The following is a 25,236-nucleotide window of genomic DNA, read 5'->3' as shown; positions in this document are numbered from 1 at the left end:
AAGAACCACTTGGAAACTGTAAAAGTGGACCCCATGGGAACCAACAGCACCAACAGCCTGCTGCCTGCCAGGTCGTAACAGAGTGCTGATTGGTCACGTGACCACTAGATTGGACTCTGCACTAGTCTGCGTGTGTGTGTGTGTGTGTGTGTGTGTGTGTGTGTGTGTGTGGAGGGGGTGACGTCATATCCAGGGGAAATGATACTCTTGCCTACCAAGTCTATTAATTGTCTTTATTATTATTATTATTATTATTATTATTATTATTATTATATTGCTGAACGCAATCTTCAGACCCAGATAGGTGGATTGAGCGAAGCCACGCCCCTCTCCCGTCTTCAGAAGGTGATTGGTGGAAACGTGTTGACAAATCAGTGACTGTGAAAGTTGCTGGTGGGATGTTGCGCAATACGTGACACAAACACGACGTTCATGTTGCTTCAGAGCTCTTCACACAGCTGCGACGGTGACCGTGAAGTTTGGTCATGTGAGCAGCTCCGCGTCGTGTTTCTGTCTCCAGCTTTACGTTAGCTCGCCGGCTAACGACACTCATGGCTACTGCAACCGAAACATGAGTGACACATGGGACATGAGAGGACATGAGGGGACATGAGAGGACGCAGCCGCTGTCAGAGGTCAGAGCAACTCCTCTGAGTATTAACGTGGCTGTACTTTCTATCAGCTGTTCAACTCTTCCAAAAAGACTCCGTTCAGTCATATGTGCCTGTTTCGGGGAACCAACGCTGCGTCTGAAGTTATTTATGACCAGATTGCCTTTGAACCAGACATCTTATCACCAACATGTCCTCTGCTGTCTCTCGCTTTTAGTACCCGGCACATTAACATGACCACAAACAACACCTGACGGCTCACAGCAGAGGGAGCGTTAGCACGATGGAGGCACCGGGCAGACCCAGCAGCTTGAACTTTACGCATGAGGAAGAGGAGGACCCGGACCCCGCCAACCTGTCCTCCGCCGGCCTGTCCTCCACCATGTCCATCGACAGGCTCCTGCCGGCTCTCCTGGAGTGTTTTGGGATAATACTGTGCGGGTACATTGCAGGGAGGGCGAACATCATCACCTCCACCCAGGCCAAAGGTTTGGGGAATTTTGTGTCCAAGTTTGCTCTGCCAGCACTGCTCTTCAAGAACATGGTGCTGCTGGACTTTGGAAATGTCATCTGGCCGTTTCTGTGGAGCATCCTCATCGCCAAAGTGTGTGTGTTTGTCATTGTGTGCGTCTTCACACTGATAGTGGCCAGCCCTGACAGTCGCTACAGTAAGGCCGGGCTCTTCTCAATATTTGCAACCCAAAGCAACGACTTTGCTTTGGGGTATCCTATAGGTGAGTGGAAAGCTTTTTATACCCCCCCCCCCCCCCCAACACACACACACTGCTTTCCCTTCACTGCTGCCACTGTAATCACACCTTTTATAATGCTCTCCCATCCATCAAACCAAAAGTATAATCATCCATTTGTCTGTAAACTAACACGATTTGATATGAGGGCTGCAGGTAATTATTATTTTGATTTTGACTAATCTGTCTGGTCATTGAAATGTCAGAAAACTGTTTCCCAGAGCTGAAGGTGAACCCTGAAATGTCTTTTGTCCCGACCAACAGTCCACAACCAAAAGATATTCAGTTTATTATCATGGAGAACTAAAGGAAGTAGAACATATTCACATATAAGAGGATGAAATCAGAGCATTTTAGAATTATTCCATTTAAGAAAAGACTCAAAACGATTGATCTGTTGTCAAAATAGTTGATGATTAATTTTCTGTTATTCAGCTCAATGATTCATTGACTAATCATTGCAGCTCTGTTTAATATCATTTCTTTTATTGTCCTCCTTTATCAACCTTGACTTCATGCAAAAGTGTTCTCTAAACTGAGAGTGAGTCATTTCAGAGCAAAGTGGAATTCATTATTTTGTGCTCACACACAAGAATTTGCAGAAATATGAACACATCTAATCATGATCGATACAACTCACTAAATGTAAATGTAAATCATTCTTTTCATTTCCAGGATCTTTTATATTTTGTTCTGCTCTGTGTTGAGAGTCTGAAAGAGACTCCAACTCTTACAGCAAAATGTGTAAATGTAATATTTATTAAGGGCCATTTGTCTGTGATACTAATAGTACGCATTTTACTTTGAATGAGTGATTTGAACTTTTCTGTAACCAGCGTTGATAAATGGGAATCATGAACCATCTTTTCTGCAGCTTGCTGGTCAACTTGGTTTCTATTTCAAATTTAGCCAAAGCTTCGTACATGAGGCCTTCGATGTTCTCGTTTATAATCATCTTCACCTTCGTCCACAGTTGAAGCCCTTTACCAAAGCACGTACCCAGAGTACCTCCAGTACATCTACCTGGTGGCACCCGTGTCCCTGATTCTTCTGAATCCCATCGGCTTTTCCCTCTGTGAGATCCAGAAGTGGAAAGATCAGGGAAACCGCCAGCAGAACAAACTACTGATCGTGGGACTCGTAGTTTTGCAGGTCCTAAAGAACCCCATCGTGTTCATGGTCGGTATCGGCATCATCGCCCACTTCGTCCTGCACCAGACGATTCCTCCCTTCATGGCTGAGTTTGTGGATGGCTTGGCCAACTCTTTCGGGGGAGCAGCTCTGTTCTACCTCGGTCTGTCCATGGTGGGCCAGTTGAGAAAATTAACCAGATCCACAGTCGTGACGCTGATATTACTCATCACGGCAAAACTGTAAGTGAAAACCATTCAAGCTTTAATTCACCTGATGGTCACTTTGTACAACGGATGGTTTTGTGTCGCTGCTTTCACACCGGCGTTGACTAAACACCTCAAATAATGACCCCAGTCCTTTGATTTGACTTTCAGGTTGTTAATGCCCCTGATTTGTAAGGACATGGTGGATCTGTTGGACAACAGCAACACCAGCGCTGTGAACCACTCCAGCCTTTCCGATTACGCCTTTCTTTATGGAGTTTTTCCCACCGCGCCAAGTGTGGCCATCTACGCTGTTTATTATAATGCAGAGCTAGAAGTTGTGAGTTACTTACCTGCCAGCTTTTTATCTGCCATTAAGTTATTATTATTATTATTACTATCAATAATTTTGTCCCTTTTTAAAAAAAACTTTTTTTTTAATAATTCACTCTTCACGTTTTGTGTTATATTAACAGGTCACCTCTGGGATGGTGATCAGCACGTTTCTCTCAGCTCCGATAATGTACGTTTCGGCCTGGTTGCTCACGTTCCACTGGATGGATCCTCAGCGTGTCGTGAACTCGCTGCAGAACGTCACGTTTAACATAAGCATAGTGAGCTTGGTTGCACTGGTGAGTCACAATTAGACACTCAAGTGTTGCATATGTGGGCTAGTCTTATGATGACTCTTTATGTAGAAACTAAAGTCAAAATGGTCTCATAACATGTTTGTTGCACATGTACAGCAAGTCCCACTTCATAGTTGACAGTGTGGTTTTCCATTTATGTTTCATTATATTCAGTACTTATATTTCACATTACCTGTCCTCATGTTGCATCCTTCAGAAAACTTTAAAAGAAAACTGTGGAAAAATATGGCTTTTCGTTACATGTTTGAGCCATTGGGACATTAAAGGGATCCGTCATTCAGAGGATGTGTGGGTGCACAGATGCTTCACAGATTAACAGACCTACTTCCTCATTCTCACTTTCCACCTCATCAGTGTTTTAAGGAACTTGAAACTCATTGCTATAAATGGGCCAGCTTTGCGATGATGCAACATATCAACAGTGTTTGCATTCTGCAGGATCTTATACTTTCATTTTTGTCCTTCAGTGTTTCTATTTTTCTTAAATACTGTATGTAATTGTCTTGAATAATTTCCCAGTTATGTTAAGAAACTGAATAACCAGCAAACAGTGTTCAATATTTGTTATATTTACCATCTGTGCCTCAACTTGTGTTAATAAACATGGATAATATATGTTTTCTCTTGACAGGTTTGGACAATTGCTGTCATGTTTTTAAGTAAAAAATTCAAGAGGCTACCTCACATGTTTACAGTCAACCTTTTCTTGGCACAGGTAAGCCACATGGTTTAACTTTACTACCCATTCAATAAATTGACAAAATAAATCTGCCAGTCGGTAACTGCCTGTGTTTGTTATCTTGTGGTTTCTAGTTTCTAACTTGTGTTGCGATGATTCTGTGGAACTTTGTGGTGAAGGAAGACAACTTCATCGGGCAGGTCCTGACATTCACATTATTATGCATCTCCCTCTACAGTACTTTTATATGGCCAGGTATGCACACAACCACCCACACACAATAACCTAGCGCTGAAATGCATTAAGTCATCCAGCTTAATCGAAAGTTTGATTGTTCATTTTTCACCGTGTTTGTTGTTGTTTTTAGGTTTAATAGCACTCTCACTTGTGCTCGTGAAAAAGTTTGAGGATCTGAAAGTTTCACCGCGCCTCTTGGTAATGGCAGGCTGGGGGTAAGTCACTTCACCCAACACAGAAATGAAACCAAGTTAGTTTGTTTGGTCCTCTAAGTAACAGAACCAAAACCAAATCACCTTCCCTGAAATTAAACACCAATATCAGATAGTTAGCTCAAGATTCATTTGCATGAATCTGGATAAAGAACAATGATTTTTTTAGGGATGCTCGCCGCTCATTTGAATCTAAAAGGATGAACAAACAGTCTTGCAAAGTTACTCTGCTATTCAATCTCCTTGATCTGTTTTTTTTTTCATTACAGGATCCCAGTTATAGTAACTGCTATTTTACTCATCACTGGAGAAAAAATGTCTGACACGATTGATGCAACTTCCTTCTATGGAAAACTACAGGTAACAATATGAGGTGACATCATTTTCCTGTTTCTGCCATTTCATAACGGACAGTTACATAAAAGTCTGCATGCTGTTTGTGTGTTTTCTTCAGATAATCTGCACCACGGTTGTAGTCACTCTGAGCATTGTCCTGGCAGGAGGCTCTCTTGTGTGTCTCAGTAGAGGAAGCTGGACCCTCAATGACCACAACCAAGAGGAAAACTCACCATTTGACTCTGTGGAGGATCTTGTGACTGAAGTTGAACCAGAAAACCAGACTCCGTTTGAGCCGGTCACCCCATCCAGACACCCCGACAGTGGTACTTTCTTTTAAGTAGACCATATAACACGGACTGTTATTTAATATTATAACAATACGACATGATTGACTTTGATGACACTAAATATAGTTCGGACTACTAAGCACTGAAGGCGCGTGATTAAAATAACTTGATGATCGGTGGTAAATCGATTATCCAAAATCAAGACTAACCTTTATTTATAAGTCGTCTACAGCAAACTGCCTCGCCATACAACTTCTATGTAGCGTTTACCGCCTTCCTCTTCACAGACACATTTCCTGTTGCATGAGTAGAAAAAAGCCTAAACTGAACACTGCAGGCAACTGAAAAAAGTAAGATGTCGATATCTGGATGTTTGTTTCTGATGAGGTTAATTCCTCATTGAACATATTTTATGACTTTAAAGGAAGACCCCAAGAAAAGAATTTCAGTAGAGTAGTAGTTCGACTTATTTATTTGTGTAACAGCTGAGTCATGGATAACTTGAGACCAAAGATTAAAGCTGGTAAAACGTCATAGTCAGAAACAATGGGAGCAAGAAATACCATCCAGACAATCTATCAGCCATCTATCTGGTTTCATGAGTATTACAATATGAAATTAACTTTTTAACATCTTGTTGCAACAAAAGTATTGTTAAACATTAATAGTTAATAAAAAACAATAGATAAGCGTTAAATAAATATAGTTGGAAACTTGGTCACAAATAAAAAAAAAATCTTTGTGTTTGGTATTTTCATATTCTTATGTCAATCAGAGAAACTACAGATAAACTACATTTATTGAGTTTTATTGCTTTATTATTGTATTTCTTTATTGATTATTATTATTATTATTACTATACCTACATATTGTATTTCCTCTCAGCTTCTAGTGTTCAGTGAGATGCATCGTACTAATAGAGTGGGATGTTCACTTTCATTTTTGTTGCTTTATCAGCGTGCCTCATATGTGACTGTGCGCCGCCCCAGCCGATGCCCGACATGATCATCAGCACACATATGAACAACTCACCAACCACACTCGCAGGTATGACACTGATAAGCAACTGACGTGCAGTTTTCTTATGTGAGAATTTGAAATGTATTAAACCGCACTAAGTAAACCCCAGACTTAAAACATTTTAGTACCGAGTATCCTTGATCATGTAACTTTGTTTTAGAGCATTAAACTTGATGTTTTTGTTTGTTTGTAAGATTCAGTTTGTTTTCTGCTGCCCCCTTCAGGTCAGTGTGAGAACAGGTGCGAGTCGACAGACTGCCTCCTCGTGGAAGTGGAGGAGCTCCAACAGGTTGCAGATAGACAAGTGGTCCGTCATGTGCTCATATGTCTGCTTCTCACTGTCAGCCTGCTTGTTGTGAGTAAACCACCACCTTTCAGTTCTACGGTGACATGAAGTCATCCTTCATCTGCCTGCATTATTATATTTAGTGCTTCACAAACCAAATCACATACAACTGGCTGAGCTGTGTAATTTCCAGCTCTTATCAGAGGGAGTCTTTAAGAAACCCAATTCAGAACCGCCATCAGAAAATTGTTGTTTTATGTTTTTCCTGTTGTATTGTGATGTCCTCGTCAACAAACATTGTTTTATTTTTGTTATAATTGTTTTATTATTATTTTATTATTTCTCAGAATCTGAAAATGTAAAATAAAAATGCATTTACCTTATTTTTAAGGCATTTCAGTATAGCTGCTGTTTTTTTTTTACAAAAAAGAAATGAAATGAATGTCCTCATTAACAAAATGTCACTGGACTGGTTCTGCAGCCTGTTGTTAATAACGGCTTACTGTAAACAGGCTCTGCTCACTTCTCAAGCATAAAGTCCTTCTTTGTCCCTGTTCCTGCAGAACTTGTCCAGCTGCTTGTGGTTGCTCTTTAAACACACTCCTAGTCAACTCTACTTGGAGCTGCAGTTCTTCTGTGCTGTAGCCAACTATGGACAGGTCAGTGTTACAAATACAGTGGTCATAAAATAATCAGCATTTACTCTCTCACAGCACCACAATCATGACAGTTCTCATTTCTGTTGACAGGGACTTCTCTCCTTTGCTGTTTTTGGGCTGGACAAGCATCTGATTTTACTGCCATTTAAGAAAAGGTAAAGAACATTTATGTTATAAAACTTTACCACATTATAAAGAAGATTCAAAAGCTTTTATAAACACAATATACTATATGCAGTGTGTGTAAATACTCTGTGCAGTAAAGGGAATCCAGTGTCCATTCATTTTATATATATTTTTTTTTTCTAATGATCTTTAGGTTATACAGTCTGTGGTATAGAAAGAAGCGAGAAGAGCAGCCACAGGCGGATTTACCTGAAGAGATCCGGATGACCTGCACCCAGTTCACTAAATACCACAAACAACAGTGTTTACATGACATTGTAAAAAAGAGGAGGTGAGGGCACTTAGTCTTACTCACTGCTGCTCCAGTCAGAGGTGCATGAATCAACATGTTTCCTGGTATTGTGGTATTGTGTGTGGGGAAACAGCTCCTGGTAGTCATTCACAAACCATAATACCCTGAAAATGTTTTTTGAAATACTATTTGTTGTACTATAGTTTTGGTGTGTGAGTGTGTACTCTGTCTTGCTCCTCCCTCTGCCTCTTTTGACTACCTTATAAAAGAACAGCAGGCCTTTGGGTGAATGCTTGCTCTGACTTTCAGGTGTGGGAAGACGACTGTGGCAGACTGTTTTCTGGGCTGTGAACTTGTGGAGTGGCTTCAGCAGGTGGGCTTGGCTCAGGACGGCAGTGAGGCAGTTCTGTACGGGACACGCTTACAGCAGGGAGGCGTGCTGCAGCACATCAAGCAGGAGTACAGCTTCCAAGACAGTCGCCTTTATTACCGCTTCTTGTCATAAGCTGCGAGGCTCAAAGTTGATATTTATTTCAGAAAGTTTGCACCTTTTTAGCAGGAAACTCTGCTCTGTCCACACCCTGAACACGGCAGCATTTCACAATGCAGTGTTACGCAATTCAATATCACAGTCAGGTGTTGGAATAAGTCACCTGATTGGTGTGTCAGGTGTATTCAGAATTTACTGAATAAATTATGCATTTTATGGAGGGAATTAACAATGTAGTTTTTGAACCACCTCAGTCTTTATATTTTACTTCATATTGAGAGGAGTTGGTTTTAAAAGGGATTAAAAATAAGTATTTTTTTTTTTTAACCATCTTTGTCTTTAAATTTAACTTCATATTGACAGGAGTTGGTTTCTAAAGGGAATGGAAAATGTACATTTTTTTATAACCATCTCCACGTTTATATTTATATTTTATTTTCCAGATTAAATTCTGAGTTGTGGAGTTGCAGCCACTTTACAAAAGTGAGGTGTCAGATGACCATATGTAAACAGCTATAACGATCAAAACCACTCATTTGGAGATGAAACCAAAGGTGGAAACCAGGTTAATAACTGTTAATCCCTTACCGTGTGGAAAAACTAGACGCAACTACTCTATGCATCGCAGCAAAATTAGAAAGCTCGTCTTCAGATTGTAATGCATGTGTACATCAGCGTAAACTTTCAATATGTCCCAGAGGAAGTATTATACACTGGATTAAATAACAAGGCATTATTAATCTCAAGGGGTGAAACCAGATTTATGCAGTCAGTACATGTGCTTTGATTTTCTGTTGTTTTATTTTGTGTATTTTGAGTGATGCAGCACAAGGAGGTGTTCCCAAAAAATAAATTAGAGGTGCAGGCAGAACAAATCCAAGTCCTCTGCTTAATGTATTATTTCCTGTACCGGTACACTTGAAAGCAAATGATCATTCTTTAACCAAAACCACTTACCAAAGTAATACAAGGAAGATGAGGTTACATTTTCATACGTTTTTTGAAATGAGTTTCACCAGTTAGTTCACTGATATTATAGCATGAAGCACTACTGTGGTTGCTTTGGCAACCTGCAGTTTAATATGACTTGGCATTGATATAGAACGGTGTTTACACTGCTCACCAGGACGACGTCATCAGTATCCCAATGCATCATTTTAACAAACAACTGGCCAATTTATATGACCTTTATTTAACCAGGTAAAATCAATTGAGAACCAATTCTCATTTACAATGATGACCTGTCAACACAGTCCACAAAATTTAAGGTAAAAGGTTTTGTGTTTCTTTGGCCATGTTCAAATTTTCCTTATTTTCAAAATATCCCAACCAAAGCTGTCGTTTGATAAATTAAACAGCCATCAACATCTCAGAAAATGCTGAAGATAATGTGGCAGCATGACCGCAGGACTGTAAACCTGACGAAACCAGGAAACCTGAAAATGTTCATGTCAGACAACATTTCCCTCCTTCACACAAACCTTATAAACTTAACGTTTGAGAACTGGTAGCTGCTTTAATTCATTTTTTTTAATGGCATGAATGTAAAATGGGTCTACTATGCACAAAATGTTGAGAAAACTGCTGTAAATTGGTCTCTTTTTTAATAAAATACAATGTTTGCCTCACTCAGTGTCAAGAGCTGCATATTTATGATATTTGTTTTAAAATAAATTCATCACCAAACCCTCAAATCACACATTACATACTTATTCTTTTCTCATAACATTTCTGGTTAATGGTTGGTATCATATGAGTCAACATTTTAGTCCATATTTCCCATTCTGGGATTCATGAATTTGACTCGCTTCATTTTTTTAAGATAATTATATTAATTAGTGTTAAATTGTGTTCCGATTCATTGATTTATTACATCTGCATGTTTGTACTTGTACCTGATGAACAGGTAAACAGCAGAGAGATACTGCACACTGCTACTGACACATGTAGACCCGTTGTGTGGTTCCATCATGAAGCCGGCCTCTCAGCTTTTGCTGTAAACAGCCATCTCCTCCTTCACCGAGGCCAGGAACCGGTCCACCAAAAGATCAGGATCATCGACACCATCCGAAAGAATCTTCTCCATCTTCTCCATCGTCTCCTTCTCTAACTGCCTCAGACTTTCTGTGATCTTCTGTCCTCTTTCCTATCGAGAAAAAGTTGTAAGTACATTTTCAGCGGACGTTGACGTCACTAAGCCAAATAAGAAAAGTAGGTAAATTGCAGGCTTGAATTAAATTGTTAAACCTTGTGGGATTCAATGATGGCGGCCGCCAGCTCATGTTTGACCATCAGCTTGTGTTTGCGGTCCGGCTTGCTCTGGAAGCGCGGCTTCTTCTTTACGGGGTCATCTTGACCAAAACTGGGTGAAGAAGTTTCCTCTAGCGGGCGAATGTTTTTCACAAAGATGAACGGTTTGAAGATGGACCTGTTGTACAAGAGAAACACTTAATAAACGATCGGTCACCGCAGTCAAACTTTGTTTTTAAAGAGTGCACTATGTGCTGAAGTTAAATCTAGCGTGGCACCTTTCGGGGTCTGGAGTTGCTGTGAAGTAGTGAACCCCTGGCAGTTCAGGATTCGTGGGTATCACAGACACCATACTTCCTGTTGTCATGAACATGCCCTCCATGTTGATACCGCTGTCTTTATCCCGCAGGATATCCATCATGCTCTCAGCAGTAATGTGACCTTGAGGAAATAAAATCAACACGTGGATAAACAGCAGTAGAAACCATTTAACCTTTTAACTCCTCCACGGTGGCGTCTGCATTAACTAACCGTTGCTCTTTTCCAACAACTTCTTCCCCTCACAGTATCGGCTGCTGGAGGCCTCGATTCTGGCTGTCGTCATGAAGGAGTAGACCGTGGCAAAGTTGAACTGCGTCTTTCCGTCCCACCAGCCCTTGCTTCGTGCGTATTCCCTCATTTGTGGATGTTCCTTGTCTATCTTAGTTGTTATGCCATACTGGTTTGAGATGTTGCGATAGCCACCTATAGAGAAGAGGAAATTGTGACGATGAGCCCGTTGCAGCGGTACGTGTGATGCCATTATTTAACAACAACCCAATCAGTGCATGTTATCAGAAAACTCTGTGAGAATCTGGGTCCATTTGATTCTCAATCTATTTATCTACAACTTCAGACGATAGTGAGAAAGACAAAAGGAAACAGTAAACATTTAAAAGGAACAAGGAACATAAGAGAGGGTTGCAACGACAGCCCAATATATAGCACCAATGCTCACATTGATATAAGGTTTATAAATCACTGAAAGGTGTGTGTGTGTGTGTGTGTGTGTGTGTGTGTGTGTGTGTGTGTGTGTGTGTGTGTGTGTGTGTGTGTGTGTGTGTGTGTGTGTGTGTGTGTGTGTGTGTGTGTGTGTGTGTGTGTGTGCTTTTATGAACACGATGTGCTTTAAGTGAGGCGTTTTTCAGTTGAAAATAAAAGTGCCAGCGCCCTCTGGTGGGGAAATGTGAAAGTAAGTCTTTTCCATTGTGTTCTGTCTATTTTGTTTTCATCTACTCAGATACTTTTGAATGTGTAAACACAAAATATTAAAAAGGGCTACATCCCCCAAACCCATTTAAATTTAAGCTGAGACTTGCCATTTTAATGTAGTACTGTATTCATGATCTTATTTCAAATTTCATGTCCTCAAGCCTGAAGAACAAAAATGTGAAACTGTCCAAATACTTACAGTCTGTACTGTAAGTTTGGTGTTTCAAAATATAATTTATGTCATTTATCGCCTTCTTTGTCTTGACAGATTCAGCACAAACCACTTGAACATGTTCTTTTCCATGTTTTTGCACAGATTTCATTTTCTTACTTCCCTCCTTCATTCTTTAATGACCGTAGACTTTATATAAAGCTGCTGACCTACTTTCTCAGTTTTTCTTTGGATTTCATTGATGACTGAATGCAGTGCAGGCTACACACGTGTCTTGTTTAAAAGTGTATTTTGAACTCATCCCATCTATTATGCTGTGAGTCTTATTTTCTGGTTACCTTCCACTTTCTCAGCTGCCCAGTGCTTCCCTGACGTTTCCAGCAGCCATGCCTCCTTCCTGTCCGAGATGAGGAAGCTGTTGTGGTAGGTGAGGCCACATTCATCCTCCGTGCATGATCCTCCCTGGCCGTATTTCTGCAGCAGGTCGGTGATAACGTCCACAGCTTTCTCAGCGGTATTCGCTCTCTCAAGTCCAAGCCTGTGGAAGTGAAGAACGAGTCGGTTTCTGGCTGGCACCACGTCATTAAAACACCCGTCGCACCTCGAGATGAGCATAAGTCAACGTGCGAATGGGGCTTTGAAACAGATCCATTCCTTTAACAGGGGGCTTCACCTGACCAGATCCATACCGAGAAGAGCCTCGTCATCATCAGCACTCTCTCTGCCCCACACGGCTTCATTTCCAATGCACACTTGGTGCTCATTCGCACCCATCTCTGCCCCCCACAGCCACGCCGGCCTGCTCAGCACGACAGCGTAGGTGTGTCCGACCTGCTCCACCTCTACGTACGTACACTTTTCACACACAAAAAAACAACAACAACAAAAAAAAACAACAGCTGTCAAAGGTTATCACGCTCAGCCTGGAGCAGTCACACGGTGGAGGGCTGAATGCTGGAGGGCAGTGACAGGCTGTCTGTCACCTACCTCCACCTACCTCCACCTACCTCCACCTTCTCCTCTGCATCACAGTCTCTGGCAGGGAAGTACACAACCTCCTGGACTTCATCACAAGGCCGGTCAGAGTTTTTCCCAAAGATGATGCGTTGTCCCTCAGTGGAGGGCGGCAGAGCCACGAAGGTGTCACAGGAAGATGGGTCCATTTTAATCCGAGTACCTGAGAGAAAGAACAAGTGGCTCACTTCACCAAAACAAGTCTCATTTAGTGCTCAGATTTACAAACAAGGACAATAACGAACACAGATTCCGACTTAGAGCTTCTTATTTATTTAGTTTAGACTCGTAAACACGATCCTACCGTCAGTGTCCGTTTCTGTGATCAGTTTCTGTGATCAGTTTCTATTCCTGCTCGTTTCTATTTGATCCCATCGGTCACAGTTCACTGACACGGAAGCAGTGAAGGTCACGTGACGGAGAGGAAGTCAGGTTCGTATTCGTCGTGACGAGCGCTGCAGCGTCTATACAATATTTGTGTTGTTTTGTTTTAACATTTAACATTTCCCTCGAGATTTATCATCATTATAATCATAATGTTTCTTATTATTTCCAACACATATCAGATCTGCGCTTGAAGCGGACGTTTATATCCCGTTCAAACACACGAACACAAATTAAATAAATACTTTTTTTTTTTTTTTAGCTTTTTCATTTTCCAAACTTGTGCAGTTATATTTGAACCTCTATTTGGATTTCTGTCCGATAGTTTTCACATAAATAATTATTTAAATCTCGACTTTATATAAGAAAAGGATTGACGCTGATCGCACCAAAACAAACCTCACTTCGCGTCGCCGAGCGGAGGAAGCTTCGACTCCGCTAGCTGGAAGCGACGCTCCGTTTCCCGGTCGGCCAACACGCTCACACGCGGTCGGTCAGCCATGGGGAAGTCTTTTGCCAATTTCATGTGCAAGAAGGATTTTCATCCTGCGTCGAAGTCAAATATCAAAAAGGTAAACGCTCGTTAGCCGTTAGCTTCACCACCTCGGAGGCTAAAGGGACGTTAGCTTAGCCGGCGAGCTAACGAGCTAACCAGCTGCTAACCAGCTACGAACCAGCTGCTAACCAGTTCAGTTAACTGACTTAGTTAAACACGTTGAGCTCAAACTAGTCGGACAATCTTTCCTCTTCCGGTCTGACTAAATCATCGTTTAAAACGAGTCCACTCGGTTTGTGGATGATTTACAGTCTTCATGTTGTTTCATTGAAGTTTCTCTTGAATCTGTTGACAGAAACATCTGTTTACTTTTAATATATTATAAACATCTGTTTACTTTTAATATATTATAAACATCTGTTTACTTTTAATATATTATAAACATCTGTTTACTTCTAAGATATTCTAACTGATTTAATGTGGTTGACGGTGTTTTGTTTGTGTTTATTTGACGGTGTTTTTGTTTGTTTGTGTTTATTTGACGGTGTTTTGTTTTGTTCGTGTTTATTTGACGGTGTTTTGTTTGTGTTTATTTGACGGTGTTTTGTTTGTTTGTGTTTATTTGACGGTGTTTTGTTTGTTTGTGTTTATTTGACGGTGTTTTGTTTGTGTTTATTTGACGGTGTTTTTGTTTGTTTGTGTTTATTGTTTAGTGCATTTACACCTCAGATATATTTAAAAAGAAAGGAAATGCACGTTTTCATGCAGCTGACGGTGATTTTAATGACTTGGTGTTTTAATATTTCATAAAAAGGAGAATATGAGCTGAAAGCTTCACTTCATCCTGCAGGTATGGATCGCAGAACAGAAACTGAGTTTCGAGAAGAAGAAGCAGGAAGACCTGATGCAGGCATACGTGAAAGAGCAGGACACTTACAACAACAGGTGACATATTACATTATGATTATTATATCTCTCGTATCCTTCATAATGTCTTTATAATGTTTCAAACATTGTTCACGTTGTTGTTTTTCCGCCTCCAGGTTGTTGATGGGGGATGATCGTGTTAAAAATGGCCTCAACTTCATGTATGAGGCTCCACCAGGAGCATCCAAAGGTAAAAATGATCTGTTGCACGAAGCGCTTGTGATTCCTGCTGAATGTAATTCCCAATTTCTGAAGAAAATAATGCTTAATATTTCAATACTTGTTCCTCTTTTCTCGCCCCATAACCGTCTTTTTGTCCCGAAGAGGAAACAAAAGAGGTAAATGAGAGAAAATGTCAAACTCATAACTACAAACATGTCCAGAGTTGTCGAGTCCTCAAAAAGCCAAGAAGTAAAAGTTTGTTCTTTTTAGTCGTTTACATTTGAATTGCTCTGATTCATCTTTTATTTGTTCTCTATTGGTTTATATTCATTTATGACCAGAAAACTTTACAAACTAAACTGCATAATTGAAATGTGTTTTCCAGGACGGGGAAGAAGAGTATAAATTCGAGTGGCAGAAAACGGCTCCTCGAGAGAAGTTGGTCCATTTTTATACACAATGAAGATTTCTTGTCCAATGTTGTTAAGAGTTTGCGTAATCTTTTTGTCTTTAATTGTATTTTTTGTTTTTGTTTTTTAGGTACGCAAAGGATGACATGAACATCAGAGATCAGCCATTTGGAATCCAGGTGTGTGATGATTTCTGGTTATTTCTGAGGAGAGAAGTAGAGCTGCTCCAAAATGGCATAAATTGAGATCATAGTTATTTATTATTACTACGGATTGACTTCGGAAACATCCTGCATTTATTGAACTTTTAAAAAGCCACCGTGTCTTTTGTATGGGTGGATTCCCTTGATCTGTAAACGTAATTGTCTGTTGTCATTCCTCGTTAAACTCCTTGAAATCAAAGTGTCTCCAAACAGCTGAACCGGTTTTTACCTTTCTTGTTGATCAAAGGCTCTTTTCATCATCGTGGATCGAGCTGAACCAAACATCCAGCGTGGAAGGAGTTTTAGGGCTTTTAGAGATTAGTGAAAGAAAAGGGTGCGCTGGATAAATAACACAAGACATAATAAGAGAATTGCAAAAAGGAATGCGGCACAATCTTTTTTTAATTTTTTTATCTGGTTTTCATAATTGTTAGAAGGCAAAATTGTTATAGAAAATGAAATGTAATTAACCGGGCAGCACCGGACACGAGTGCATGAAAAGAGAAACAAACTGCTTTTGTATTTCTCACATTTCTGCTTCATTTTCTTGTGAAATATTGTTTACTTCCTCCTCAAGGCCCTCAAAGTCCGACAAATACAACGTTCACGCTTAAACCACAGCTTCGGGTCTCATGCTTACACCGATCTGTTGTTTTTAGGGATCAGCAGTTAAAATGATTTACACACGTTGTCTTATAAAATAACCTTTTTTGGTGGAATAAACACAAAGGCGTTCAAACCTGAGCTTGTGATGAATTAAAAGTCTTAACACATTTATATACTGTATTTATATTACACATATTATATGTACTGTGTTGCCTTTTAATTAGTGTTTGCGTGTGTCTGCAGTACTGAGACTGTTCTGGTGTGTTTTTTGTTCAAGGTGCGCAACGTGAGATGCATCAAATGCCACAAATGGGGCCACGTGAACACCGACAGAGAGTGTCCTCTCTACGGCCTGTCGGGTATCAACGCCAGCTCTGTGGCCTCAGAGGAAGCTGCAGGTACATTACATCATTTAATTAAGCATATCACGGCATTTTAATGTTTTAATTGGCAGCTTTAATCCATGTTTTTATTGATGTAATTGAACGTGGCTGTTGCTCTGAGATGTATGTCAACAAAAATTTGACGTTAAGACTTTATTTTAATGTAATCTAATGAAGCGTGAATAATTAATAAATTAAAATGAGCATCAGGGTAAATGAGCACACGTTAGCATCATCATGTAAATATGTGGATCACCTCCAATTAGTAATTATTATAATTTTATTAAGTGTGTAGATATAAAAAAATATATATAAAAAATTTAATTGATTAAATTTGGTTCCTGAAAGACAAATGAAGATGTCTGTTAAATATGGTGGTTGTTAGTTATGCGGTAAAAATCTTGAGAAAAGAATAATGAGCCCGGACATGACGGCGTCTCACGGCTGGTGGGGAAGCCTTCGTCCGTCCCGTTTTGCAGCAGCTCCACCTTCTTTATCTCTTCTCCTGTCGGCCTCTCAGCATTCAGCTGATTCTGACTTCTGCAATCAGCGAGTTGAGTAGTAAAGTAATAATGTTTACTCTGGGAGAGTCCAGTCAGCGGTGTTGATGGTGGAGTGCAGTAATGGTCCCCCTCCTGCGCTCGGAGAAAAAAAAAAAAAAAGTAATTATTGTGTATTCTGATTCCTCCTAACTGCTGCTTTGGCAGAGAATGATATTCTATGATTTGCTCAGCCGGAAGTGGAGTGAGTTGATTTGATGTTCCATTCTGTTAACAAAGCCGCCTCTGAGATTCCCACTGTGGAGATAGCGGATGGTGTGGGTCCGACATCAATGGGACTCTGAGGCTGTGATTTGTGCCAACAGGTCCGTCGATGCACCCCTCGGAGTTAATGGCAGAGATGCGAAACAGTGGGTTTGCCCTGAAAAAATGTGTCCTTGGTAGAAATGCTACCGTTTGTGATCCGTCGCAGGTAATTGTCTCTCACACTGTCATCTTTGTGCACATTGGACAATATACCAACACGTATACGATACCCTTGAGAGAGTGAAGACTAACTATAGCTTCGCTCTGTCCCGAGGCTGCATACATTTACAGAAAAGTGGTCGTTTATTGGTGCAACATAAGTAAACAGTTACTGTATTATTGTTAAAGGTGTTCCTCTGATATGATACAGAGTCGTATATATTTGTACATTTGTCGTTTTTGATTTCAATGTGCCGAGTACTTTTACAGGAATACGTCGCCAGTGATGAAGAGGAAGATCCCGAAGTGGAATTTCTGAAGTCATTAACGACCAAACAAAAACAGAAACTGCTCAGGTAAAAAAAATACGGCACATTATACACACTTTAAGGTTTTACATTTTTATGAAAAGTCCTGTCGTGGGGATATTAGGACATATTTGAATATATTTTTGAACATGGTTTGAACATTTTTAAGCCTCATTAATATTACAAGCTGAGGGGAGATTTTTTTTTTATAAATTATGAGGTACAAAGTTTCTGCAATGTTTCTTTACAATTTAAAAAAACAAAGTATAAAAATCATAATTTAAATTATAAAGTAGTTTTTTTTATCATGAGATTGTTACACTGCTTTTCATTTTGATGAAGTATTTTCCATTTATCTTTTGTTGTGATCAAACTTTGGTTTGATTCAAAATAATGTTTTATTTATCTGCTGTCTTGTTGAAGAAAATCAATCTAATATTTGTTTTCCTGTTTCACAGAAAACTTGATCGGCTGGAAAAGCAGAAGGCCAAAAAAAAGAAGAGCAAGAAACAGAAGAACAAAAGCAAAAGAAAACACAAGAAAAAGCAGGAAAGTAGCGATAGTTCGAGCGACTCCTCCGACAGCAGCAGTGATAGTGAGAGTAGCTCCGATTCAGACAGTCGGAGCAAGTTCAAGAGCCAAAAGGGCAAGAAGAGCAAGAAAAAAGATTCCTGTCGGGATAACGGCTTTGAGAGCGAGCGGCGAGTCAAGAGTCAGAAAAAGGCCTCTGCTCACAGGAGCAGGTCACCGAGTCCAAACGCTGGACGGAGGCGGCCCAAAGAGGAGTCTGTAGATTATAGACGAGCGAGGACGGAGAGGGGAAGGAGCAGGAGTCGCAGCGCCGACTACAAGCCCGAGCTGGAGGGAGGTCAAGAGAGGAAGAGGCCCAACAGCGGGGACAGGCAGCGACCGAGCAGCTCCAAGTCTGGCTTGGACAGAAGTAGGAGCCGCGAGAGAGGCAGGGAGGACGGAGGTAAAGACAGACGTCACAGTGGAGACGGGGAGAAGAACAGAAGCAGCGCAGAAGGAAGGAAAGGCAGAACAGCAGATGGGAGGAGTAGAAGCAGAGAAAGGAGGAACGACAGGGAGAGAAATCGGAGTAGGAGTCGGGGAAGAAGAGAGAGAAGCCAAGACAGAACAAAAAGAAAGCACTGACTTCTTTTTCTGATTTGCTTTCCCTTCTTAAAATACTCAGCTGATATGTGATGTGCATGTTTCTAGTTTCTCAATAGCAAATGTGCGTCAGTGTCCTTTTCCTCCAGTAGAGGGCAGCAGTCCACAGAAAATATGTGGAGGCAGCTCTGCACTTCTGAAACGGTCGAAATTAATTGATTACCATTGGAGGCAATTTGCAGCTGTTGCTTTGATGGGAAAATGTTGGACTCGTAATCATTGCCACAAGAAAGACACGTTTTTAATTCACTTTCATGATTTTTGGAAAACTACATAGCAAGCTGTGGCGTTTAGACCGCTGTTGATTCCTGAAAAAAGTCAGGACTTGTATTTTCTGATTAAATATTTTAAACCTCCATTTATAGCGTTATATTTATTGCAGCGCATTAATTTGATATCAGCGTCATATATTTAATGAAAATGAATTTGTGAATTTCGTCGCATGATCTTTTCTTTAAGCTCTGGACACCTGCGAGGAACTAAATACACTTTGGCACTAAATAACATCTATTTTTATGCTGTTATTAAATTTTTCATGCCGGTTTTCCCGGATAAAATGACATAATTTGATTTATCACCAAAAACTATGAAATACGTGCTGCTGGGTTTGAGAGTCAAAATTAAACAAAATACAATTATTTTTGTTCAAATATTCAATAGAAACTAAAGAAAAGCAATCTTATAGAGGAAATTAAAGCTTCACTATACCTATTTTTTTTTGTATTCCGGTAGACCCATATTTTATATTTTGACATGCAAACGGTGTACAATTTAAAAAGTATATCGACACCGAATTTCGAAAAAAAATATTTTTAGTTTTTAAATCAACTCCGTCAGTTTTGACAGGTTTAGTCTAAAAAAAATTAATTAAAAAAACAGCTTGATGAAAATTATCAGCTATTTTAATGCCACATAAAGAATTTATTTCAGTCGTTAAATACGTCCAAAATATATATATATTTTTTATTTCAGCATTTTACTTCAGGTTGCGATTAATATCTTTTTATGTTTTGGTTAAATTCAAACTGAATATCTAATTTGATGGTTTTCACTCTCTGGCCGCCTCCCTGAAGCCGCTATTACACAAAAGGAAATTAAAATAATTTCCCTCTATTGCCTTCTGGTCAATTTAACATCCTGCTCCAGAAAAAACGAGGGTGTCTTTTCCACGATGTATTCCCAGTCCTGGATTCACGCTGTAATTATTCCCCGGCTTTTTCTTTGAGAGTCGGACGCTGCACTGGGTAAGCACAAAGAAGTCAGAGAGCATCCTTGAACCCTTTCAATACGGGGCCACTGATATTCAAATAACATGCAGGCACCATTTGACTGCGCAGTGCAAAGACCATTTAAAATTCAACATTTGCATGTGACTCTTTGCCCCTTCTTTTTTTCTGAAGTTTAAAAAACTGTTCCCATAACATCGATGTGGTTTCTGGCAAAGAGAAAAGCCACATCCTTATTCTCGGTCCATCGATTGCTATGCAAATGAAAGCAGTTAATTTGGACAATTAGAATAAATATTCGGGGACCTTTGTGAGCGAACCCCCTTGGAAACCTCCCGATAAAGTGAAACTGAACAAAAGATGTCTCGGAGATTAATTAGATATTTGATAAGACACGAATCCCTAATCGCAAATACAAGACACATGGGGCTGCGATGTGCTCCAAGTCATAATTAATACCATTTAACAAGATTTTCATTTGGGCATGAAATGTCTTTTCCGGGGCATTACACATTGATTTATTCCAGAGGGGAAATAGTCGAAGTCGAGGTATTGTAGGTGATTTGAAGAAAGAAAAAAAACAGACTATGAACAACACTCACGTTTCAAAATTAAAATCCAAAATAAATCGTTTTTAGTTATTTTCAAAATATATTTCAAATGAAAAGCTAACAAATAATTCAACAAATATATAAAATCTCCATCACACAGTTACAGCCTTTTTTAAGATGTTTTAATTACGATAAAATGAAAGTCTTATACGTATGACTTTATACAGGTAAACATTTATATATAGATATTTTTTTTAGCAAAGAAATAAAATGGTTAACCAAAGTTTAAAAAGCTGTGTACATACATATCCACAAAGTGCGTCGAAAGTAAACTCCCTGATTTTCAGGATACCAACACGAATAAAACAATCATAGCCTAACATTTACATGAAAATAACACATAGTTTAGTCGTCAATATACAAGATGTAACTCACATTGTCCAACCAAAGTTCAACAGGTTTCGCGCACCTTTAAACATCCATTTCAAGTTGACCCTAAAATGTTCCGAAGGCCTACAGTAAGTCACTGTTTTCTTTTGATGAATTTACGAATGAAATAGCCGTTTACGCCTGTGGAGAATATATCTATTTTTTTTTTTTTTTTTTAAAGAATTTGCAATCGCTTCTGGAAATATTTTCTCCTTTATTGTCTGTCAAATAAGACCCGTTTTCGTTGCTGTGCATTTTGGAGTCTGGTTTGATTTGGGGAGAAGCCTCACGGTTCGTCGTGAGGAGACGGATCCTTTACAGTGATTCTGGGGTTTACCCCATCCAAAATAAGTTCTGGGGACTCGGACCTCGGGGTCTCCAGGTTACTGGTGTCGGTGTCACTGTCGCTGCCCTTTTTGCCTCCTCCACCTGCCGTGTGCGTTTTGATGTGCTTGCTCAAATGGTCGCTGCGCATGAAGCGCTTGTTACACACCGGGCAAGCAAACCGTTTCTCGCCGGTGTGGGTGCGAAGGTGTCTCTGGAGCTCATCGGACCGAGTGAACCTTTTGCCACAGAAAAGCCAGTTGCAGACAAAAGGCCGCTCGCCGGTGTGCCATCTCAAATGCGCTTTGAGGTGAGATGTCTTTCCGTACACTTTACCGCAGCCGGGAATGTGGCAGCTGTGGAGTCCCTTTCTCCGCAGACTGGCCCCGGCGGGTCCCAGCCGCTCAGCCTCCTGGCAGTTCGGGCAGTCACATGTTGCTCTGCCGGAGTACCGCCTGGACGACCTCGAGGAGCTACTTATTCCTGAACTGCCCCCTGAAATCATGGCGTTGGCGGCAGAAGCGTCTGTGTACGTGGGGATGACTGTTTTGAAACCGTCCTGCGTTAACAGGTGCTGACTGGTGGACAGTAGATGAGACGCAGAGGGGCTGATTCCAGTGGAGCTAAACGCCGAGTGGGTCAGCGAGGAGAAGTCCGGGTTGTAGCCACTCAGCTGGGAGTGGATAGCCTGGGGAGTCCCGGAGTGCAGTGAGGTCTGGAGGGTGCTTGCGGGATTCTGGACATCGAGCCACGACCCGGGATTAGTGTGGACATCCCACCACGAGGACGCCCCGTTGGCAACCTCACCAGAGATTGTTGAGTGAAACCCCGACTTGTACCACGACTCGTACGGGTGCGCCATCCCCACCCGCGGGTACAGAGTCTCTGCTGATGTGTGGACTTTGGAGATAAAAGCCGACTGTCCCGACTCCTGGGTTGTGACGCTCGCAGAGTTGGAAAACAGACCGCTGTACTCTGTGGAAAATGCAGAGGACGTCGGGGAGGTGGAGGCTAAGCAAAAGGCGCTGTTGCCTGTGCCACTGGTCGGTGTTAGTCCTGTCGAAGCTCGGCTTGTCGCGACTGTGAAACCGGGCAGACTGGATCCTAAATTGCAGCTGGAGGAGGATCTTTTCCACGGATGAAATCCACCCTTTGAGAAAGCGCTGGAGTCAGGTAAAGTTGTTAAGGGACTGGTGTTGCCAATTTTGTTGCAAGTTGCAGCCAGCATAGCTAGAGGTGTAGTTCCAAACCGTGGTTCTTCCTGCAAAACGCACAAAAAGTTGGACTTAAAACACAAATAAATCAAGATGGTTCACTTAATACACAAGCAGCGTGTGTGCTCAACAAAACATGACGACAACTAATTCATCAAAACAACAATTTAATTTAGTAGGCTGTAACTTAGCTCAAATATTTTTGGAGAGGGAAGGCAGTCGAGAATTATAGGCTATTCAAAGTGTCTGTGTACAGACTATGGAACAAATAAAACACTGTGATGAGTAAGTAGTACTCATAAACCGTTTGTCAACTTGATCAAAATATCAACTTCGGTGAGTAGAACACATTTAAACCACCAGTTTGACCAGCTCTTGCCCGATCAACATGAGCACGCGCTTTGTCCGCTAATAAAAGATTTAATAACAAATGGCCACCCAAACAAGTTCAGTGACGAGACGTAAGACAGATCTTAAGAAGGCTACATACGTGAAAACATACTTGTTTAGGAAAGCAGAAAGCTCATTTTGTTGCAAAGGACGCCGGCGACAATAACTTTACGCACAACTTTTGCGCATAAATACGAGTCCGACTCACCCCAAGTATAGACGTAGCCATATCCAGGGTCTGTGCTGTGAGGAGAGAGTTCGCGATTTCAATGCTGTATGGCTCCAATTGGATTCAGATTTACCGTGTGGACTCGGGTCACACGGGTTCTCTCTTGGCTCGCAGCTCCCAACACTACCTAGTTGTAGTGAGCGTGTTCTTTGAAGTACAGCTGGCGAGGACGCGCAGCCAATCTAATAGCTGCATTCGTGGCCGGGGTTTGAAGTCAGCCAATGAGAGACCCGACCACAGACAGAAACACCAAAAACCCCGCCGTCAATCATCTGTTGTGCAGCCTCTGCTTAGACTGTCATACAAGACACGATTTGGTATTTCTTTTTTTTAATGCATACAGTTATTTTTATGTATTCTCACACGAAGGCTCTATGTCTCCTTTCATTGCAGAATTGAGTTCACACGTCAGTTCTCCGAGAGGTAAGCTTTTCAATATTTGTTTGTGTATTGTGGCGACCCTCCTCAAGGTGAAGCTCCAGGTTTCCCTTTTGATTTTCAATATTCAGATCATGCGCAACACGTCATTGACAAACAGTTGATTTAAGCCGAGTATCAATGTGAGCGATAACTTGGAGATGACTTTATCAGAACAGTCTGCAGCCAGTGCATGTTGCTGTGTGTTAGGCATGGCACAGTTAACGCACAGAGGGAAACAGCTGGTGTTGTGTGCTCTAATCCCACCTCTTAAAGTCATTGTGTTTATATTGGAAAATCAGAAATGGTTAAGTTTAGCACAGGAGTCCAACAACAGGCCTGACAGCACAAACCTCACCGCTCTAACCGCAGTGAGATTATTTATGAGTTGGCTCCATGAAACGACGTGTTCCTGAATATGTGGGGGGAAACAGATTATGACTCGTAATTGATCAAATAAACTCCGTTTAAAAAAAAAAAAAAATTCCAGCCAAAATCTGCGAGCATCTGTGTTGGTGCGTGTTGGTGCGCGCCGTGCCGCACGCGTCCCCCCTGCATTCTTGGTGGGGGAGTGCAGGTGAGGGGTTAATTAAAAATGACAGCTCGCTTTATCAGCGCGTGTAGAAGAGCTGTTTTAAAAGACAAGTATTTTATAGACAGAAAAAGTTTCAGCATCCAAGGGATACCAACTGTTAGGCCGCCAGTCATCTCCTTTAAACTGATTTAACAGGAGGCACGATGTCTGTATTGTAGCTGAGAAAATAAATTTGAACGCCAGCCTAATCACACATTTAATTAAATTGAGGACAATCAAGAGGATGTTTCGAGATCGTTTGTATTTTTTTTTTTTTTTTTTTATCTTTGAATATCTCAATTCAATAAGCCCGCATATTCCATAGCTTGTTAAAACGCTCAGGGATAATGGCATAATGTAAAATTGACCTGCTCTGCTGTGATTCATCATCCCTTTAAAAGTTAAAGCAATTTTCCGTGAAAGGCTTGACCGAAAAATGTGCATTACAGTATTCAAAACGAGAAAATAATGCTCTATTATAGAGTATGAATGCTGCCAGTAAACACAGGTGCAATTTGTTCAAATACTCCTTTTTTTTGTGCTTTAAAACCCCACCTTTGGAAGGGTGAATAAAAATCAGTCTCATCAAATACTCAGCGCTGCCAAGAAAATGGAATCATTTTTGCAATCATGACAATTTGGCAGAGTGCTGTTAACAGTATTAAATGTCTGTTCTACATAAGCAGAGCTGATTGTTGTTAAAGATGTTGAATTAATTGGAGCTTTAAATGAAATGTGAGCTTTTCTTTTCACTATAATTTCTATATAACAAATCGGGAAATAGCTTCACCCTTCAATTCATTTCATATTATTATTGCACAAAAACACGATGTCACAATTTTTTTTTTGGAATACATAATATTACAATTGTTGGTCGGTTTGTTCAGGTGCTCATATTGTTGTGTACACGAATATTTGTTTATATTTTAATAAGTGTAACCGTTCAGATGGGAGAAATGACCCTTAGTCCTAACAAAGAAATATGCACAGGATTCACAGGATCTTTATGCACTGATAAATGTTGGATACATATATTTGTATTTAGTAATAAAGGTAAATAAATATATTTGTATATGCAACCTAGAATAATAACAGTATTAGTGATTTTTCAGAGCATGTTTCGTTGGGAGGAGAGGGCAGAACATGATCTTGCCTTGTCATTCAAGTGAAAATTCTGGGTTGAATCTGTAATTCTGGACTCCAT

The 25,236-nt window shown here is 40.6% G+C and overlaps 4 protein-coding genes across 5 annotated transcripts; 2 read left to right on the top strand and 2 right to left on the bottom strand.

The window, feature by feature from the left end:
* The first annotated feature begins 420 nt into the window (after positions 1 to 420).
* gpr155a (G protein-coupled receptor 155a) lies at positions 421 to 8,293 on the top strand. Its single transcript, XM_069702599.1, has 16 exons — positions 421 to 635; positions 829 to 1,345; positions 2,334 to 2,733; positions 2,869 to 3,037; positions 3,174 to 3,329; positions 3,979 to 4,062; positions 4,161 to 4,281; positions 4,394 to 4,478; positions 4,745 to 4,835; positions 4,930 to 5,137; positions 6,059 to 6,148; positions 6,346 to 6,476; positions 6,971 to 7,066; positions 7,157 to 7,221; positions 7,386 to 7,523; positions 7,794 to 8,293. Exons 2-16 carry the CDS (start codon positions 895 to 897, stop codon positions 7,987 to 7,989), a joined length of 2,481 nt encoding a protein of 826 aa, XP_069558700.1. The 5' UTR covers positions 421 to 635; positions 829 to 894; the 3' UTR covers positions 7,990 to 8,293.
* A 1,375-nt stretch (positions 8,294 to 9,668) lies between these two features.
* Positions 9,669 to 13,054, bottom strand: scrn3 (secernin 3). The gene is made up of 8 exons (XM_069702598.1): positions 12,966 to 13,054; positions 12,655 to 12,824; positions 12,321 to 12,502; positions 11,986 to 12,185; positions 10,756 to 10,968; positions 10,503 to 10,665; positions 10,222 to 10,402; positions 9,669 to 10,120 (listed from the first exon to the last, which is right to left on the bottom strand). The coding sequence occupies exons 2-8, from the start codon at positions 12,808 to 12,810 to the stop codon at positions 9,959 to 9,961; spliced, it is 1,257 nt and encodes a 418-aa protein (XP_069558699.1). The 5' UTR covers positions 12,811 to 12,824; positions 12,966 to 13,054; the 3' UTR covers positions 9,669 to 9,958.
* Positions 13,055 to 13,454: 400 nt separating this feature from the next.
* Positions 13,455 to 19,036, top strand: cir1 (corepressor interacting with RBPJ, CIR1). Of its 2 annotated transcripts, XM_069702589.1 has the most exons (10): positions 13,455 to 13,617; positions 14,392 to 14,486; positions 14,585 to 14,658; positions 14,793 to 14,806; positions 15,016 to 15,068; positions 15,171 to 15,219; positions 16,127 to 16,247; positions 17,098 to 17,204; positions 17,468 to 17,553; positions 17,964 to 19,036. In XM_069702589.1, exons 1-10 carry the CDS (start codon positions 13,546 to 13,548, stop codon positions 18,658 to 18,660), a joined length of 1,368 nt encoding a protein of 455 aa, XP_069558690.1. In that variant the 5' UTR covers positions 13,455 to 13,545; the 3' UTR covers positions 18,661 to 19,036. The 2 variants fall into 2 exon arrangements, with proteins under 2 accessions (XP_069558690.1, XP_069558692.1); XM_069702591.1 differs by lacking the exons at positions 13,455 to 13,617; positions 14,392 to 14,486; positions 14,585 to 14,658; positions 14,793 to 14,806 and adding an exon at positions 14,812 to 14,879.
* Positions 19,037 to 20,611: 1,575 nt separating this feature from the next.
* sp9 (sp9 transcription factor) lies at positions 20,612 to 23,163 on the bottom strand. The gene is made up of 2 exons (XM_069702588.1): positions 23,021 to 23,163; positions 20,612 to 22,469 (listed from the first exon to the last, which is right to left on the bottom strand). Exons 1-2 carry the CDS (start codon positions 23,039 to 23,041, stop codon positions 21,171 to 21,173), a joined length of 1,320 nt encoding a protein of 439 aa, XP_069558689.1. The 5' UTR covers positions 23,042 to 23,163; the 3' UTR covers positions 20,612 to 21,170.
* Positions 23,164 to 25,236: the final 2,073 nt, after the last annotated feature.

The sequence above is a fragment of the Brachyistius frenatus genome, unplaced genomic scaffold (assembly GCF_029030835.1).
Source record: "Brachyistius frenatus isolate BFR_SWC_R1_liver_20210118 unplaced genomic scaffold, ASM2903083v1 Contig_42, whole genome shotgun sequence".
In the NCBI taxonomy this organism is placed as follows: domain Eukaryota; kingdom Metazoa; phylum Chordata; class Actinopteri; family Embiotocidae; genus Brachyistius; species Brachyistius frenatus.
Note: the sequence above shows the minus strand (reverse complement) of the source record. Positions and strands in the feature narration are given on the sequence as shown.